The sequence below is a fragment of the Pan paniscus genome, chromosome 6, assembly GCF_029289425.2.
Source record: "Pan paniscus chromosome 6, NHGRI_mPanPan1-v2.0_pri, whole genome shotgun sequence".
NCBI classification, from domain to species: domain Eukaryota; kingdom Metazoa; phylum Chordata; class Mammalia; order Primates; family Hominidae; genus Pan; species Pan paniscus.
The window spans coordinates 151,751,248-151,772,179 of NC_073255.2; the positions used below are offsets into that span (position 1 = coordinate 151,751,248).

At 36.2% G+C, this 20,932-nt stretch overlaps 1 protein-coding gene across 2 annotated transcripts in view; it reads left to right on the forward strand.

The window, feature by feature from the left end:
* The window catches only part of MDFIC (MyoD family inhibitor domain containing), a 97,520-nt gene that overhangs the window by 7,307 nt on the left and 69,281 nt on the right, over positions 1-20,932 (forward strand). For both annotated transcript variants that reach the window (XM_063606355.1, XM_055115329.2), the window contains exon 3: positions 13,266-13,388. In XM_063606355.1, the coding sequence (XP_063462425.1) occupies positions 13,266-13,388 (123 nt within the window). The remainder of the gene's footprint in view (positions 1-13,265; positions 13,389-20,932) is intronic.

A 20,932-nucleotide genomic window follows, 5' to 3' on the forward strand; every position in this document is an offset into this window, starting at 1 on the left:
ATAGATATAGATCTATAGATAAATATATAGATCTATAGATAAATATCTATCTATCTATCTATCTATCTATCTATCTATCTATCATCTATCTATCTATATATTTTGAGATGGATTCTTACCCTGTTGCACAGGCTGGAGTGTAGTGGTATGATCTCGGCTCACTGCAACTTCCATCTCTCGGGTTCAAGCGATTCTTCTGCCTCAGCCTCCCGGGTAGCTGGGACTACAGGCGTGTGCCACCAAACCTGGCTAATTTTTTGTTTTTTAGTAGAGATGGGTTTCACCATATTGGCTAGGTTGGTCTCGAACTCTTGACCTTGTGATCCCCTGCCTTAGCCTCCCAAAGTTCTGGGATTACAGGCTTGAGCCACTGTGCCCAGCTTCCATTCCTTTTTATAATGGAGTTAATAGACTGCCAGTTAAGGGACCTGCTATAGATATGGTGTCTCTGGATTTTGGCAATCAGACAACATCTTTAATGATAGTTTTCTCGCCTAGCCGGTGGTTGGGTAAAATATTTTACATGGGAGATGGTGGAAAAGTAGAAATTTAAGGTAATCCATAAGTTTGCTTTGGAGCCTACGTGGCAACCTAGGAGGAGCTGTTGAGTCTTCTTAGTCACAGGAGCATTGGTTATTTGGTGGATACAAAAGATGAAAAGAGGTTTGGTTTGTTTAAGAGAAACAGGGTGCATGGAAGACTTCTCTTGCTTGGATGGGTGGATTGAATACACTCACTGTGCACTAATGAGAAGAAAGCCGGAAGATAGAGAGAAAATGAAGATGAAAGGAGATGGAGGAAGGAGGAAGTGGTGCAGTAGGTGTTTGTAAGGGAAAGATAAAAATTCTGGGATGGAATGGGATGAAGGGACCAGTCTTTGGAAAGTTGGGAATATTCCTCTTTGAGATGGAGGTGGGAGAAAAGGATAGGTGATAATCTAGAGAACATTTGATGTGAAAATGAATATTGAGGGCCTAGATCTCAGCAAAGTAAATGGTAACATTTTCTGAGAGCAAAGGAGGTTAGGATGAATCAAGAAGTTTGAGATGTCTGGAAATGATTTGGAAGAGGGAAGAATTAAAGAGATAGTCAATCTGGGGCAAATAAAATGCCTGCTGGGTAACACAAAGAAATTAACTGGGACTGAATGGCATGAATTCTTAGTGGAAGTGATCAGCATGGTTGATTGTCTTTCTCAGCCAGGGAGCATGCAGGAGCTTGGGAAGGGAAGCAGATAGAATGGATTTTGCAGTTAGCATAGGGTTGGAGGTTGGCAGGGTGGAAGTGATGAGAGGATGACAAGTGACAAGGGATGCGTATCACGCATGTGTGGGAAGTGTTTATGTTAACCGGTCTTGTATTCCAGGCTGGGAAGAGAATCCAGAGACCAGAAATGCAATTGACAGGCTAAGACCTCTGGCGAGAAAAAAAATTATGGCTGTTGCTTTGATTGGTCAGTTCACATATGAGGATTTAATATATATGATTGAGTGACCTTTACATGGCTATGAGGGAAGCTGTGGAATTTTTGGGTGTGTAAAGGCTTTTCCTGTTTCTTTGAACCTCGTTTCCTGGATCTTGTTGAGATGATTTCATGGAAAGAAGGCCTAATAACAGTGTGCAATTATTTTATTGGATTATGTTTCTATAATAATAAAAGGTTTGGGAGTAATGAGGAAACATCAATTGACACAATCTAAAGTTAGGCCATATGCAAATACAAAGTTATTTAGAACAACAACACATGAAACAGATAAAAAAAAATTCAACCAGATTATCTTTCTGAGACAATGTAAATGTTTTTCTGTACAAAGGCAGAGGATAAATCGTGATTTCTATGTTTCTACTTCTAAAAGCATTCAGTTTTTATTAAGAGAATACATTCTGTACTGACTAGATTCTAGATTTTGGACAATTTAACTTCAGTGATTCATTGGAGTAGATCAAAGAAAGTTGCTGCAGCCCTTCTGTCTTAATCAGTGCTATGTATATGCACCAGTATTTTGGATACTTGATCTCTCTCTCTCCCTCCGTCCCCTTTTCCTCCTCCCTCTCTCTCTCTCTTTGTCTTTCCAGTAACACTTTATTGAAGTTACTTAAACTTTTAATATCTACTTTTTACATTAGCCTACATGTCCTGAAGGAGGAAAGCTTTTTAACCCTAAGTTTTTGAAGTCTAGTTATATTTTATAGATTCTTCTTCTAATCACTTAGGGTTTGCTAAGTAGAAACTATGAGAAGAGTTATTTTAACATGAATTTAATTTCGTTTGTGGTTTTTACTTACAGTCTACTTCTGTTTTCAGATTCATACCCACATGATCTCAAGTGAGATGATTCATATACATGTGCTTTTATGCCCAATTTTTGGTAGTTTCAGGAATAAAGTCTGAAATTAATTTTTATGCTAGCACATATATTTTACTATGGAGAGATTTGAAGGGGAAAACCCTGCCCACAAATATTTTTCGGTGTGCCTACAAGGTCCTGTGAAAATTAAGAATGTATAGTTTTGCCCACAATGAATTTCTCAACAGGATGAGAAAGGATAAGACACAAATGTTTACCAAATTAAATTTCAGTCTCTTACTGAAATATCAATTCAAGATTAAAATAACAGCCATGTGACAGATTAATTTATGGCCAGATGCCAACTAACTGGTATCATCCTGGAGCAGGAAAATTTAAAGGTTGAGAGAGGATTTCAGGATGGCGAGAAGGAATCAGTTTTGTCTAAGTTGGACTGCTAGTGTCCATAGTTGAAGAATATACTGTTTGTAGGGTTTTTTTGGTGAGAATTATGCCGTGTTGAGCCTTGAAACTAAGGTATCTTGTGGTCGAGCAGGTGACAGGCTCTCTGAAACTAGGTGGCAGAGTATGAAGGAACCAGCTTCCTCTCTTTACTTTTGCCACTCCGAGGCATAGTCCTCCTACTCTTTTTCAAGGTGAATCCGCCCTGATCTTTCGGGTGTCTGTAAACGCAGATGCTGCTTTTGGGTCTCTATAAACATAGTCCTTATTTCTTTCATTACTCAGGCAATACATAAGATCTGAGGGGTTGTACTATTCATTTCTCATGGGGATACAAGATAAAATTATTAAGCGTGGGAAAGTATAGGAGTTTACAATATAAAATATTCTAAAATATCTATGTTCAAATAACTCTATCAGTTTTTCACCAATATGCAAAATGGATATAATTCATACTTCAGCTAAGGAGTAACATATTTGATCTTGGTGTTAGGAAAGTATTTTTGATTGGAGGGTAAAGAGACTGAGGCACTGGTAGTGGGTGTGGAAAAGAAACTATAGATTTGCGAGAAATTGGGGAGTTGTTACTAGCAGGATCTGGTAATTGATTATTTTGGAATAGGCGACATAAAAAGAAAATAAAGAGTTGAAGGTGATTCTGTAACTACTATTAGCTAAGACACAGACAACAGTTATAGAAACGGGCAGGAAGAGAAGAAAAGTGGTGATGAATTTTGGGAAATGTTGAGTCTGAGTTGCTAAAGATATATTTGTGTAGAGTTAAAACTTCAAATCTGTAGCTCAAGATAGGTGTCAGGGCTAGTAAAATGGATCTACAAGTTATCTCCCTGCAATTTACTGAAACTGTGGAAGTTGATGAGACTGCAAAGATGGTAGAGCCAAAAGAATATAGGTTGTGGTCTTAGAGGAGAATCCGAAGAACTCATTGCTCTACAGCAAGGGTGGGTAGGACCCAGAAATTGAGATGCTGAGTTAGTGAAGTTTATAAGTTCCTGATTTGGGCCTTTACAAAAATTGACAGATGACACACCTTCTGATTTCAATTCCATATCTACCATTCTGAAGTCCCAGAATTCAATTTCAGTAGACTTCAAATTCACTTACAATTATCTTATTTGTGCCTTCGCCACTATTTGAAAAGCTCTTCTCTGTCCTCTATTTATTTAATTCAATATCAGACTCAAAGCATAACTCTGAAATGCTCTTACAGATTAAACAACCCCCTTTGATTCAATTTTGATTTCCACTAGCCTTCATTCTTGTAATTGTGCCAAGTAAGGGTTCTTTGCTTAACTAGAGAGCTTGAGACTAAAAATGTTCTTCATAAAATAACTCTGTATAACTGAGAGGTAACAAAAAGGTTTTTAAAACTGTGGTGCATATGCAAATTATCATGCTGAAAGACTAAAGATGGGTGTGAATCATCATTTAAAAAGGGGAAGATGATAGAGTCTTCCATTCTTTTTTTTTTTTTTTTTTTTCCTTTTGAGACGGAGTCTCACTCTGTCATGCAGGCTGGAGTGCAATGGCGTGATCTCGGCTCACTGCAGCCTCCGCCTCCCAGGTTCAAGCGATTCTCCTGCCTCAGCCTCCTGAGTAGCTGGGATTACAGGCATGGGCCACCATGCCCAGCTAATTTTTGTATTTTTAGTAGAGAAGGGATTTCACCATGTTGGTCAGGCTGGTCTTGAATTCTGGACCTTGTGATCCACCTGCCTCGGCCTCTCAAAGTGCTGGGATTACAGGTGTGAGCCACTGTGCCCAGCCTCCATTCCTTTTTATAATGGAGTTAATAGACTGCCGGTTAAGGGACCTGCTATAGATATGGTGTCTCTGGATTTTGGCAATCAGACAACCTCTTTCATGATAGTTTTCTCGACAAGATTAAGAAGGCTATTGTGTCTATAAGAGTGATTAGAATGTGATGCCTCTGAAAAGCCACTGAATCAACTGAGCATATTTAGCCCAGAGAAGACAGAAGAACATGAGATACTTTCTAATATGGCACTGTCACATGGAGAGAAGATTAGACTTTGATTTTTTTACTTTGATTTTGCAAAAAGCAAAATGTGATGAATCAGTGAAAATTTTAGGGAAGTAGATTTTAGCCAAATGTGAGGATGGTCCGAATAATTAAAACTCTGAAAGTGGAATAAGCTATTTTCTGAGGCTGTTTCTCTATCCCTGTAAGTATTCATACCTACAGTCCTTGGCCTGTTCTTGGGAATGTTGGATGTCGAATGTTTTCATCTGAATTTATTTTATCAGCTTCTCAGAGGGACCTGTGAGAGCACATCTAACTCCAGATTTCATAAGCCTATGAATGTTTGGCTTTAGTATGAACATATTGTTTGGCTGAATAAACATAGCTGAAACTGTATGTGAGAAGGAAGGAGTTTGCTGTGCCTCAAGGTCAATCATCCTAAACATTTATTGTTGGGGTAAGGTACAGTAAGTTTAGATGAAAAAGGTGCAAGAGACTAAGATGACTAAGATGTGTCCTGGTTCCTCATATCAGATTGCTGTTATCCAAGCACTTATTTTCTTAAGTGGAAAGTACAGGATTCTTCCTTCTCCCTTCATGAATTTAGAGCCCTGATTTATTGAGATATATTTTAAATGATTGCTGCACTTTATACCTATTCCTTCGCATATTTATACTCAATTGGATTTTCATATAATTTTGTAATTTGTTTTCTAATTTGCTGTGTACATACTCCATTCCTTTCACCTATCCCAAACCTATAAAGTGATTGAGTCAGTTTCATTTTCCCACCATTCTTTTGGGTCTAAATATACCATAAGCTTCTAAATACATAAGAAGCCCTTCAAAGGAATATATTTTAGATCTTGCTCAGAAGTCTTATTATTTTTCAGAATACTGATAACAATGAATTAAATTACGTTGATTTTAGCATTTGATTTACTCAACAAACATTTATAGTGTATGATTATATAACTTCCTTGTGTTTGCACAATCTTGAAGTTTTATGCATATGTTCACTCATCTGTTTAAATGCTTTGGTTATCTTAATGTGTATTTTTGGACAATGCGTTTTTAATCCATTTTAGAATGTTAGGCAAAGTAGGTTGGTTTTGCAATGTTCCTTAAAGGTCATTAGGCTTGAGGGTTTTTTTGTTTTTTTTGTTTTTGGATCAGTGAAGAAGTAAAATTCCAGAGCCTCAGGTCTTCCTGAAAGCTGCCTTATCTTTGGTTTTTTAAAGGTTACAGTTGGGAAACATTAGCAGAATTTCCACATTATTCTGAACTGCTGGGAAAATACAGACCTAGTTTTTTTTGTTACTTTTCCCAGAGATTTTAGTCTCAGATTACTTGAAATTTCATAAACTAGAATACATATCGATCATCTGTAATAATGCTGGTTTTTTAATGGAAGAGTAAATATGAAATTGTTTAAAGCAAGTTTGTTATAGATAAGGGAGGTATGAATACAAATTGCGTATCACCAATAACAATATACATAATATGCAGATTATAAATGCTCTGTCATAGATTATTATCAAATATTTAATTGAAGGGTATGAGAGCTAACATGCAAAAGTCTCAAAATTTAAACACAAAGAGAACTAGTTATACTCCTTTTTATAAGACTATATTTTACACTGATTAAGTTTTATGAGGTTTTATAAAGATTCCTGCCAAGCAACATAATTTGTATTAGTCTTTCTTGAAGTAAGCAAATAAAGTATGGGTAACAAGTAGAAAATGTATTTTTCTTTTTGTTTTTTTTTTTGGCTTGTGAGTTTACACACACCTCTGCCTGGTTCAGTAGAATATTTGAGGTGGCTTATAAGAATACTTTTTAAAAAGGATTAAAACAGAATAATGGTAAATATAAGTAGACTAGGAAACCCAAGTCCAGGGAAATCAGAATATATAGGTATAGGCTGTGGGGTCAAACACAGTTATTCAATTTTGAATGTAGATGTGCGTTCAAAAGAAAACTTTTGGGGGATATACTTTTCGTTGTCTATAAGGAAAAAAATAACATACAGCTACTCAGAAGAAACAATACTTTTCCTTGTATTCAGTCTAGAAACATACTTATTGTCTGGTTTTTCATATAGAGATCACTGAAAGGATACTGCCCTCACCAGCCTCCTTATGATTTATTTATAGCATGTTTTAAAAAGGTGCTTATTGCAATAACACTTAATGTAATAATAATTGCCAGTGTGAATGAGCTCTTATTCTGTATCAGACACTGTGCTTTCTTGGCTTGATTTCATTTATTTCCACATCCACCTTACGAGGTAGAGACTGTTGTTATTCCCATTTAAAGTTGAAGAATCTGACAAAGATTAACTTGCCCAGGATCCACATCATTAGTGGCGGACCCAGGCACCCTGATTTTAGATCCTTTGCTTTTAAACGCTTCTGTAGTGCAGAGTAAAATTTGGTGAGAGTACTTCTGTCCCAGAGACACTAATGAGAATCATTTTATTCGTCAGGAAGGCTTCAAGTATTTGGACTTTTAAGTGGCAATATTGCCCCCAATATTTTTGGAAACCTGTGGCATGTACAGAAATTTGAAGCAACATTCTCAGGTTCTTTTGTTACTATAATATTATTTGTTAAAAGCATTCAGTTATGGAGATAATATTATTGCTTGATTGTAAATTATTGGAAAAATATCCCTCTTCAATAGTTTGAACAGTTGTCTTATGGAAAAGGTAAAGCGTACATTTCTACTTACAAAGGGCAGAACTAAGAGTAGTTATAAATGACTTGATAGCAGATTTATGTTTAAAAAAAAAAGAATAACTTGTTAATGCACCAACCTGACCAAGAATAAAAGTTGTTCCCTTGTGAAGTAGCAATCCTTGAAATTTTGGAGAAAGGCTGAGTATTGCGATAGACGTTTCTACACTGGGTGGGATGTGAAACTAGCTGAGCTGCAGAGGATTTTATCATCCTGTTTCCAACTGAATATCTATCTCTGAGACTGTTTTCTCATCAGTAAAACTGAGCTAAGTTTTTTTCTTTATTGCATTGTTGATGGTTCTGAAGATCAAATAAATATTATATATTTAAGTCCTTTGAAAACCATTAATATTGTAATTGTGAACATTGATTAATTTATTCTTTCAACAAAGAAAATTTTTATTTTTTAAAAACTTATGTAACAAACATATTAGTTGAGTGGCTATTATATGGCATATATCATATTTTATATGTTATTATCTAATTTATTATTAATGCTCTTAGATTTTTCTCTCTTGCTAATCACCATCTTAATATTTTATTCCCCAACTGTTGGAGACAAGTAAAACTACCAAGTTTTAAATTTAGATAATTCCAACTAGGTAAAATATTATAGAATTTTAAATTAAATGGAAATTCTATTTACCTGAATATTTTTCATTCTCCTTTACCAGGAAGAATTGAGATTGGAGAAGATTGTTTCTTACCATTCATACCCTTCTTTAGAAACAGGAAAATAAAGGGTATTGATTCTGTAAGATAGATAGTCATTTCTGAGTAGGACATATTGTATTTAAATTGATCATTTGGAACCCTTAGTTTTTCCATTTTCTCTTGCTTGATTCATGTTTGTCACTTTCTTTGAGAATTAATTCAAATCCAATGCCCTACAATGGCTTTTCTATGATTTCCTCTACTCCATTCTAAACACTCTTCCTTGTGTATATGAGAGTTTGGCTCTATTGTTTAGCTCTTGTGAAGAATCAGTTTTGCAGAATTTTTGAGCCAGAAAGGCCTCTTCATTCATCCAGTTCAACGCTCTCATTTCCTGATGAAGAGGATGAAGACAATGAGTCTCAGTCACACAGATGGTCAGCCTTTGAGCCAGAATTGTGACGGAGCAGTTGTCACTACCTTCTGTTTTGCGGTTGCTTGATTGTTTATGTGTGTGTGTTTGGTCTTCCCAGTGAGAGGATTTGTTGCCAGGGACCTCGCCTTTTTCCTCATCCAAAGGAAAGTAGTTCTTCCTCACTTCTTTGTCCAGAGTAAACATACTAGGATGCTCGGGAGCTAGCCTTTGGAAGTAGATGCCAGTGGTGTTCAACTATCCTTTGATCTAGTACTATTTTTAATGCATCTTAAATTTTTATTTTGATATCTAAAACATATTTCTTTTATCCCATTATTAGTAGAATTGATTAGCATTATATATAATTCAGATTTCATATATATATATATTTTTTTTTAAATGGGGTTTCGCTCTTGTTGCCCAGGCTGGAGTGCAGTGGCGTGATCTTGGCTCACTGCAACCTCTGTCATCCCGGATTCAAGCAATTCTCCTGCCTCAGCCTCCCAAGTGGCTGAGATTGCAGGAATGTGCCACCATGCCCAGCTAATTTTTTGTATTTAGTAGAGATGGGGTTTTACCATGTTGGTCAGGCTGGTCTCGAACTCCTGACCTCAGGTGATCCACCCACCTCGGCCTTCCCAAGTGCTGGGATTACAGGCGTGAGCCACCATGCCCAGCCAGATTTTGTATTCTTAATAGTTATCCTTACATGGAGAAAGAAATAAATACCTCTATATTAATTAGATGATTAGATACAAATCTGTTTTCTAGTACTTGGAATACTGTGACAAGGGGATGAGTAGCAAAGTCTGTATCTCAATATTTGATATACCTAAGTTTTTTTTTTAATATAAATAGTTGTGTAGTACAAGATAAGAGTTCACTTAGAATAGTGCCCCTCAAGTCTGGCCATATATCATGATGACATCACTGCCCCAGCCCCATACACACTTGAGTTGAAATCTCTTAGGTTGGGCCTGTGCATCTTCATGTTTCAAGAGCTGCACAGCGGTTCTAACCCTGAGCCAAAGTAGAGGACCATTGGCTTAGAAAGACAGCATTGTTGAGATAATGAAGGCCCCCTTTTAAGAGAAAATTGCTACTTTGGGTTGGGGGGCATGTATGCCTGTTGGACATGTAAATAGAAATCTTATAGAAAGGTACAGACTGATTTCATATGTGACTGAAATCAACTGATTGTCTATGGGTTGTCTTTCAGGTCTACCTACTAGTTGAGTTGCAACTACAAACCTCCATTATCCAGAGTGAAATTTATTAAACCAGGGCTGAGTTCTTTGTTTCTCATTTCAGAAATAACACAAAAAACCTACTCTGATAATAGAAATTGGTTACTGGAAACTTCCATTTTGTTATTGTAATGAGTAGTGGCTGACTCAACCAATTGAAAGCTTTAGTAAGGTTGGTTTCATGTTTGGATATCATGATCCCCATCTTACAATTATCTATCAATAAATCCTGCTCCCTCTTCAGAGCATTTCTTCAGTGTTATATGTAACTGCCCACCATTTATGAGACTGCCATATGGGTAGCTCATTGAAATGAGTAAATAGTAAGACTATATTAATAAAATAACATGCATATATTAGAAAGTCACAGAACAGTCAAGTGGTCACAGAAGTTTTGTTTATACAAGTGGAGAATTGGCAAAAGTCAATTTAAATTGTTTTATTGGGAACCTTTTCTGAATCTTGCTTTGGGCTGGGTGCTGCGGATCACAGCAAAACCCTGAGACCAGCTTTTAAGCCAAGACATTTAGTTTTCAAGAGAAGCAAAGTTGAATAGACTGAGGATAGTGAATTAATAGTAATTGCATATTATTTACTATTCATTGACTATAATCATACAGAGAATGATAGTTTTTTTCTTTTTTGACCTGAGATGGACACTGGGAATCACCTAATTCTAGAATTTTGCAGATAAGGAAACTTTCTTAAAAATGTGATAAATTGTCCATTAATAACAATTTAGAGCAGGAAGAACTTTATTTTTTGCCTAGAGTGGGTTATATAGTTGTGCATCTATGTGTATATGGTCCACATGGCATTTTCATTTATTCAATGGAGAGTTGAGAGGGTCTGTGTTTAGCACTCGAATATTGGACATGATTCAAATATGAGTCAAGTGTGTCTAGAGGCTTTATTCATACCTATTTTCTTTTAGTCAGCAATGCTTCATAATGCCTTGGTTTCACGAATTAATTTTAATGGAATTAAATTTGAACAGCTCAAAATTATATAATTAATTTCATTCAGCTTCAATTAAAGTTACTAATTGAATCAAGCCTACTAGCATGACACCTGGCGGCAGTCAGCTACATAACAATGGCAGCAAGTATGTAGGACTCTGCTGATGAGCTAGTTCTTGTCCACTAGTGAGTTTCCATGAAAAATCTCTTTTATTGATAATCTCAGAATGACCTTGAGTTGACTGTAGCAGTAGAAAGATTTCTGGAGTTGTTTAAAACAGTAAAGATTTTAATTGAAACTAACATATCTCATGAAGATTACATTTCTCTATGATAATGCTGAGTAAATGTTACATAAATCTAGAACATATTGGTTTAGCATATTTTCAATTTATATTTTACTGCTATTTGAATATGGTTTTGTTTATAAAAATCCTTGGAAGTTAAGACCCCATTTGGTTCAGAGACCTTAGCCTCTGGACTCGGTCCCAAGTGGGTGTCTCTCTATTTTTATGTGTTGAAATTTGTTTCATGGCAGAACTTTTTAATTGTTGTGAAATCCCCATGGTACATGAAAAATTTTTGCATGTGCAGAAATTTTTTCCTTCCACTGGAAATGTTAACACAGTTGACTAACAACTTCTGTTTGAATCTCTTTCCTTTCTTTGCTTCCATGGCTTGACATCATGCAGTTTTTCTTACTTCTCTAACTCCTTCCTAATTGTACGGACTCTTCTTGGTACTTGGTACTCTTCTTGATATTTCTTAATATATTCACTCTTTCAGTGAGCTCATTAATTTGAATGGCTTTGGAAATCAAGTTTAGAAAGATGACTATTTCTAGCTATAACCTTTTTTCTGACTTGCAAATTCAATTGTCCAATACTTAATTCATCCACTAGACTGTAAACTCCAAGAAGGCCTGGGCAGCATTTCATAAGTCATTGTATCCTCATCACCTAGCACAATGCCTAAACATCTACTATGCAAAAATATATATTATTGAAAGAATAAATTGGTCTCATGATTTTTAGGCTTTCCCAGTCAAATCCAAACTGAGAACTTGGTCATATCCAACCCCATCTTCCTTGATAATCTTTACAAACCTCTAGTTAGTTTCTCACATTTACTCCCTATTCCATCTTGTTATCCAGTTAATTAAACTCTTATCAACTTCAATATGGGCTTTGCTAGGTCTCTCTTTTAGTTTCCCTTACTGTATTCTCCCTCTTAGATGTATCCATACTCCATTGGAATCATCTGAGTTCAACCTCTTCTCCCTCAGTTGAAATACAATCTTTGATTCTGGTATCCAGAAATATGTTTTTTGTTTGTTTGTTTGTTTTTTAGTTCTAAAAATACTTACAAGAAAAAAAAAAGCTCACCAAGTGAATTAAAGTGAAGCCAGAACTGAGAATCACAAGTGTGCACAAATTTATTAATCTTCCTAAGGCGTGGTTCTGATAAGGCATTTCATAAGGCTTCAGTGGCTAGTTTGACTTATTTTTCTTGCTTTTGAATTTCATCCAGATTTCTCACCTTAGCATTCTAATATCCACACAATGTCTCTAATCAAACCTTCGCAGTCTTCTGTCCTAATTTGCCACTCATAGTACTTCGCAGTCCAGAGAGTTGGAACCTTTGCCCAAACGTCTGCTTTTGGAATTTGCCCGTGCTGTTCTTCCACCTTTCTCCCATCTGGACTTTTGGAAATCCAACTAATCTTTTGAAGACCATCCAACATGTATCATTTTCTTCAGTGCTTTTCTTGATCTCTGAATCCTGATGAGTATTTTTTCTTCCTTTGAACCTTTTTAGTGCTCTGGACCTCTCATAGCATGCATTATACCTTGTTGCCAGTTTGCTTTTGGCTTGACTTAAGTGCCCCAAAGACTTTATGTTTCCTTACATGTTGGCTTTCTCCCTGAGAACCCATAAACCCACTTGCGAATCTCTCGTCCTAAATACCCCCTTCTCAGAGGATGCATTACACAGTCCTTGACTTTTTCTTCATGTTCTAGAGAGAGAATGCTGTACTTGTTTTCTATACCTCCTCACTACTCAGTCACTCCTCATTCAGCTGCAGGCCGACTTTCGTCTCTACCACTCATCAGAGCTTCTTCTCTTTCACCCCTTTCCCTGCTGCTCAACCCCCTACATGCATGGACTCACTCACTTTCATGCTTCCTGTAACCTTTTCACATTTCTCTATCATGGCACATCACTTGCTGTGTTAAAATTACTTGTTTACTGTAAACTTAACAGATTATTTTTACCATGGACATCTCTGGTTCTTTAATGCCAGGCTGATAGTAGGTGCTCAGTAAATACCTGTTACTGAGCCAATAAAATAGGCAGCAGGCAATAGAGGTATACCTGTTCTATTTCCTTAAATTATGGCAGACTTGGAAGCATTTAGAAAAATGTATATACTAAAAAAGGAGAGAAAAATATATAAAATCAATTATATTAAATGTATCTTTTTTAATTCAGGAAAATGTGATAAAGACAATACTGAGAAAGATATAACTCAAGCTACCAATAGCCACTTCACACATGGAGAGATGCAAGACCAGTCCATTTGGGGAAATCCTTCGGATGGTGAACTCATTAGAAGTAAGTATTTTTAGAAAAAACTTTGAGTGATTTTGAGATATGACTATGGTAATATATTCTTCGTTAATTGCCCCAGATACTTCTGCTACAAATCCGTAAATCAACAGCGTTTATCTAAAAGTGGTTTCATTTGTATTTTAAATTACAGAGCTAAAGCTAGGATATACATAATGCTGTCAGTGTTGCCTTTCTTCAGAAATGAAGAATTGACACGTAAATATTGAACTCTTCTCAGAGAGATTTAGTCAAAATTCAGTTCCTTTTTGAGTAACAACTAAGTGGAAGTCAAACAACTCTAAGTATATGTGGATGGAGAAACTAAAAAGAGAAAGATGGAGCTAAAAGATTAATGCTACTATGGTCTCTGTTCTTCTAGTTAACTGACTCCAAATTTTTTTTATGATTAATATTTTATCACTGTTTGTTAAAAAAATTTTTTGTGATATTCTTCTTCCTAAAATTGCATACAAAAGCTTCGGTCTATTTTCATGTTATTCTTTGAATGCCCTGCAATACCTTGTCTTTTGGGTGCTGATCAGAATGCTGAGTCCATGTGGGGTTCTGCTCTCGAGCTCCTGGAGTTTACGTTCTGGTCACTAAGTTCCCCTAGGTGTGTTCAAGATGAATTTGCCATACAATGAATTATTCGACATAGCAAACACATAGGTGTAAAGATTGCTGCTAAGCCACACCTGGAAGAGCATAGGGAGTAAATCTTTTGATATTCCCCTTTAGAGTAACCAAAATACCATGTTTCCTTCTCAGTTTTTCAGAGTGGATGGAGGAGAATTTACTTCTGGGATCAAATGTTTATTTTATGTTTAAAAACTTATTTCTTTAGTTTAAGTAACTTCATACTATAGATCCTTTACAGTCTTCCACATTACACTTACTTTGAAACTTAGAACATTTCTTTCCTCTCTAGAATGCCACTACCTGTCTCTAACTGAAAACTAAACAAAATAAATTAGAAAAAAAAAGGAAGAGGGTCCAACTTAGGAGAAAATAAACAACAACAATAAAAACACTATTGAAGGAAATTTCCAGGTTTCAAACAAAAGCTCTAAAAATGAGTGTTTTAGGTTAATTTTAGGGCCATTTTGGTTTTTATACACTTTGGTCTTGGAGAAGGGAGTAGGAAGGAAGGAAATGAGACTCAGAAATTAGTGAGGAGGAATATTTATATAGCTTTATCCAAAGAATCATATAAACATTATTTCAAGTAAATATTTATCTCAAAAACATACATTGATTAGCATTTATCTAATATTGACTCTGCTATTGTGAAACACATGATTTTGTGGAATAACTGGCCTATGTTATCTCTGACTTCCTAGCAACCAGAGTTAGTGAGCACTAGAAGAAGTTCTAGAGACAATTTTACCTTTATCTGTTGGGAAGCAAAATGGTTTTCTCACTTTTTTTTCGGTGGTAACAATTTTAAGTGTGTGCTTCATTTAATTGGTTTATTTCCTTAATCTCTTTTCCTAGGGCCCACAATAGGAAAATGTGAATAAGATTTCTTAGAACAACAGCAACAAAAAAGACAAACACTATTAAATAAGAATATGGAGAGTCATGCTAATGTGTTAAATTTGTTTATATTATTTGGTGAAGCTCATATTAGTCATAGAATCCATACCATTAAAAAGAATGAATTAAAATGATTTACTCTACGGTTTCATGGTTAAGTGGGTACGAATCTAATATATTGTAAATTGCATGAGTTTCTTTATTGAGATAATGATGTACCCTGTGCCATGGGACTTTGGAACATTAGGAAACCACTGTCTAGTTTCTTACTAATATTCACTGAAGGAATGAACAGATACAGAAATTTACACCCCCCTCTGAAAGGGCTGCTGGGGAAACTGACAGTTGAATGGATTTACAAAAGATACTGGCCAAAGATAGCAATGCCACTCCTTTCTGAAACATAAGCTGGCAAATATTTCCAAATATTTGTGGGTGAAATCTGACTCTGAATTTTGATTATAAATTTCAAAAACTCCATTTTTGTTATTTTCCCAGTCACACTTTTCTAGACAAAGTCTACTTTGTTGGATCAACAGAAAAAATTTGATATCTGGATTTTGCAGAAGTGGAACATTTTATATCATCTTTAAAACTGACTCAATTCTGGATAGCATTTGAAAGTTTTGTATTGTGGTAGCTTCTGCTATTCCAACTCCTTTGATATTAAACTCTCAGAGCTGCCTGACTTTCCTTCTTTGGCCTTCCCCACAGAGTCATTGGCCATCTCTGTGTAATTTAGTCTGTCTGTCTTAACTCTGAAGTTAGGAAGATGTGTATTTTCCTCTTGCTTAAGCATCTCGCACATTTTGGGGGCCCAGAAACTCTTTTGTAATAACAATAGGCCCTGGAAAAGGAGACTCTGGCTCAGAGCTTCATGGGAGGAGGGGAACATCTGTGTTGAGTCAGGCCCGGGCTGGCTCCCATTCCAGGAGTCCTGTGTGGCTCTCTGAGCACCGTGGAAGAAGCGGACAGCTGGCTCTCACGGAATTGATGTTAGTGTTCCCACTGTAGCGCGAGTTTGGCTGAATGGAGGGATCATCAGAAAAATGAGGCTGGCTGGGGTGTGGGAACATTTTCAAATGCACAACCCACTCTTTTTCCAAACTTCCATGGGGCAGCTCAGCTGCATACGCAAGAAGTGAAGGAGACAGACGCGGTCGAATGTGACTTCTTTTTCTTTATTCTTGAAAGTGGTTAGTGAGGGCTTGGCAGCTCGTGTCTCCGTTGTGCCGGATGGCTGCTGCCTTCTTTGCCGGACACTCAAGGCATAATTTATAGGGGACTGTTAGCTGTCAGTGTAATGAGGCTGTTTTTACTTTTCTTTGCTGAGAATAACTGAGCTCTGGAAAGTCAGGGAGTGGCTGCTTTGGAAATTGTATTCTAATTAAAGGGTGTATTCTCAGGCCTCATAAGGGATATTCACGCTGAGAATAATTTCCAAATTATTCTATGAACTTTAACCCTGACCTTAGCGGACTACCTGCTTGAACTCATACTTGGTTCATGCTCTACACAGAAGTTTGTACTTAGTCTGCTTTCCCTGGTCCACGTAGAAAACATTGCAGGTGGAAGACCTGGGGTATTATGGTTTTTCAGGGTGCGGATTTCAAATTGGTTGCCCTTGAATTGCTAACATATTACAGAGAATACATTCTGGAAGTAATACATAAAAAGAAGAAACTCATATGGAATCAAACATTTCGAATAAATAGGCCACACAGAATCTGGTCAGAGAACGCACATTTTGGTTCTCTTTCCTTTGAAATTTAACTTTAAAAAGACAATTCCAACCACTTAAATTTGTTTAAAAATTTCTAAATCAAATTAGTAAAGAATTAAAACAATGGAGGTTTTATGAAAAAAGTTTATAATTGGAAATTCTCTTTTTTTATTTTATGACTTTTTATCCTTTTTACATTTCAAAAGGCTTTTATACTCTTAGAACATATTTTGGTGTATAATTTAATTTCTGGAAGGTGGCTTAAATTTTGGAATTTATAAGAGCACCAACTAAGCCTTTAGCTTTTCCCCTCAGATTAGCGTATGTGGTATCGTATATAATTGAAGCTATGCCCTGTTTTAATTGTCACTGTTCCTCTGACTTAGTAAAATAAATGTTACAGTGAAGCGACACCATCAATTAATATTAATTTTTCTATTTAACCCGTAATATGCATAAACTGATAACAGGCAATAGGCAACATTTCATGTTTTAATTAGACAAGAAAAGGAACAGAAGCAACAGAAGCAACATTTTGATCTCAGTCTTTGGGGGGATTTCTAAGGTAGGAAGAAGAGTGTGTGTGTGTGTGTGTGTGTGTGTGTGTGTGTTACTGTGCTTACACTCAGGCATGTGTAATATTTTCCTTTAATTTAGGTCAAATTCTACTATTCTAATTATTTCCTATAGAGAGTTTACATTTTTCTTTGTTCCTCTTTATAAAGTGCCTCAGGTCTCTATCTCAGGTTTTTCTAGGTCTTTCTGAAAATTCTTATTACTTAACTTTATCCTTGGACATTGCTTTTACATAAACGTCTGCTAATTCTAAATGTCATTACTTAACTCCAGAAATTTTCCTTAGCTTCTCTTGTGAAATAAATTTCCCATTAAATTAAACTATTTTGTTCAGCTAATTCTCTCCTTTGTGATTTTATAGAATTCCCCTGATCTGAAGCAAAGTTAAAATGCTCTACTTAAATGGTAATCCCCATTCTATTTAACCCATTTATTCATTTTGAAGAGTTTTTAGCTCTCATAATAGTAAGCACTTAATTGGCAGTAGAACGCAAGCTCTTCTCCGGCTCACACTTGCTCACCCTTATGGAGCTGCCGTATCATGCCTTTTCACTCATCATGCTACTTGAAACCTTTCTCATGGCATCATCTGCAATTCCTCTCAACATCAACAGGCTCTGTTATTTGGAGCTCTATTATTTCTTTTCCTAGCCTTTGCCAACTTAATGCGGATCACCCCTTAATGCATACCATTTCATCACTTTAGGGAATGCCTCCTTTATGTAAAATACTGAAAGAAAAGCAGATACTCAGGTGTGCTATTTATATACTTAGAACATTTTTACTTTGTTGGTAAGGAAAGAGCATTAAGAGGTTTGTATTAAGTTTATTTCACAGCTCTCATTTGATGGCACATTTCAGTAAGTGTTAATTTGGATTTCTTTAGAATTCACTTTATATGGAAAAGGCCATCAACCAGCCCCTAGATAACTATGACCTAGTTAAGACTGGAAGATATAGCTATCATATTATGTTTCTTGGGTCATCTAGGAGTTTTTTCCTTAATATTTCATGCTCATTCATTTTTGGGAGCACATATTGGAAGCAAATAATTCTGACTTTTGCCTTGCTCAATGTCTTTTCCTCCTCCATTTGGCTCTCAGAAAAATTCTCTTTTTATTCAATATGTTGGACGTTATGTGGCTGTAGTACACATGCTTTGATTATTGTTTTAGAGGAGGATCTTTATGGTCAGTTATTCCAAAATCAAACCAATCGTTTGGGTTCAAGATTGGGTGGATAATCCTAAATCATTTTTGATGGGCTCCTGTATTTATCTCATTGGTCAATGGCAGCCATCAGGTTGTATTCTAGAATGGAGGTCAAGTTACCTGACACACTTCTTCTCAGGCTCCATTATTTCATCCTCATCTGGCTTCTGCCCAGAAGCTGGGGAGAACCATTTCATTTTGAGCCGATTTTTGTTTGGAGCATTTAATGTTCTGGGGCTAAGAGGTCAATGGAAACTGACTTCCAGGAGTCAGACCGTGCTGCATCATTACTGCTAATGCTGGGCCAGTTACCTACCTCTCTGAGCTCTAACTTCTCATTTTTAAAAGGGAGGTGCTAACATTTTATGCCCCATTATCATTTTGATGATTATACAAGAAAATGCGTATTGTATGCTTCCTTAGCACAAAGCCAAATGAGTAAGCACACACTGAATTTATTGGTTTTCATTGTTATTATCCTTGAGCCCAGCTATTAGTTCTAAGGTTTGTTTTGTTTTGTTTTTTAAGTTCATCATAGCTGCATTGAGTTACATGTCCAGACAGACTGGATCCAAAAGGTCATGTCTTTCTGAGACCTTTGATATTGTCTACAACAATAACCAGCACATTGATTGCTGCATGGTTTATGCTTAATAAATGCATGATGACTTAAGTGTATTGAATTAATAAGGGGGAGGGAAGAGATGCTTTACCTACCTTGCCTCTATTATTTCAGACGTTAAGGTCCTGAGATGAAGGTTCTAAATCACTACAGTATTCCATTTATTCTTTTTAACTCCCTTCTTACTCCCAGGCTGCACATGGTTTATTCATGTCAAGTTTGAAGTATGTATAGATGACTTTTATGATATTAAAGCAATCAAGTTCTAAATTTGACTATCATTTACTGATAAGGCTACTTTGAAGAGTTTTCAGTGAAGTTCTTATGGTAGTGCTCTGTATAACATTCATTTTCTGAGGAGGTGAATAGGAATGGCACTTTATTTATGGCCTTTTTTGCATCCGATGTTCCTTATTTTTCTTGCCTACCCATAAGAAAAAAAATTCGAGACGACCTTACTTCCCTCCCTGCCTTTTGCATCCCTCCCTCCAGCTTGGATGGACTTTCCTTCCATCCTTCCTTCTCTCCCTCCCATTCTTTTGTCCTCCTTTTCTTCCTCTTTTCTTTTTTTCCTCTTTTCTTCTTCTTTCTCATATTATTCTCTGCCTTTCTAACAGATGTGTGTAATCCTACTGCATATATAGATATTGTTCATCAGTATAAAGGTATATATAATGAAATCCATTACTATTTAAAGATTGTATTGGAACCAACCCAAATGTCCAACAATGATAGACTGGATTAAGAAAATGTGGCACATATACACCATGGAATACTATGCAGCCATAAAAAATGATGAGTTCATATCCTTTGTAGGGACATGGATGAAATTGGAAACCATCATTCTCAGTAAACTATCACAAGAACAAAAAACCAAACACCGCATATTCTCACTCATAGGTGGGAATTGAACAATGAGATCACATGGACACAGGAAGGGGAATATCATACTCTGGGGACTGTGGTGGGGAGGGGGGAGGGGGAGGGATAGCATTGGGAGATATACCTAGTGCTGGATGACGAGTTAGTGGGTGCAGCGCACCGGCATGGCACATGTATACATATGTAACTAACCTGCACAATGTGCACATGTACCCTAAAACTTAAAGTATAATAAAAAAAAATAATAATTAAAGATTGTAATTGGTAATAAATTCCTTCTCATATTTACCTCTAGTTCTCTGGAATTGTAAATTGGAATTTGCTCATGGATTTTAATGAGTTGTGAAATGACAAGTTATATACAAACGAATTTGCAGAGTGTAAGAAAAAAAGAGACTGCTTTACAATTTATGGAAGTAGATGTTTCTATGTATACTTCTCTGTGTTTCCCCCAAACAAAGCTTCTTTTTGTGTTTTTCTAGATACTTTCCATTGTGCTTAAGTGATCAGATTTGTTTTCGTGAAGATTGGATAAGAATATTTTTAAAGTGCTTTGTATACCATAAAGCACAATGTGTGTTGTTATTATTGTCTTATTATTATCATTAATATCATTATTCTAATTTATTACTTTACCTTTCACTTTTATTATATTCTATGACATTTGATTTGTAATCTATATCCTACTTCTTTCGTTAAAGGTTTTTAATCTCTTCCTGTTATTCCTAAATTATTTGGGTCATTATTGGGGGAAATGAGATGGCATTAAAGTGTAAGTGGTGGACAAGGGCTCAGTGAGGAGGTAGATTTATTCCTCTCCTATTGGAGAGTGTTTCTGAGCCTCAGGAAGGCGCTGAGGCTTGGGAACTGGCTTAGAGATCATCCCAAAAATGCTAACCACTGAAGAAATAAATAACATTTAATGATCAAGACCACAAATACTGTGGTCTAGATAATTTTAGTTCTCAAACCTCAAACTTCCTGGATCTGAACACTC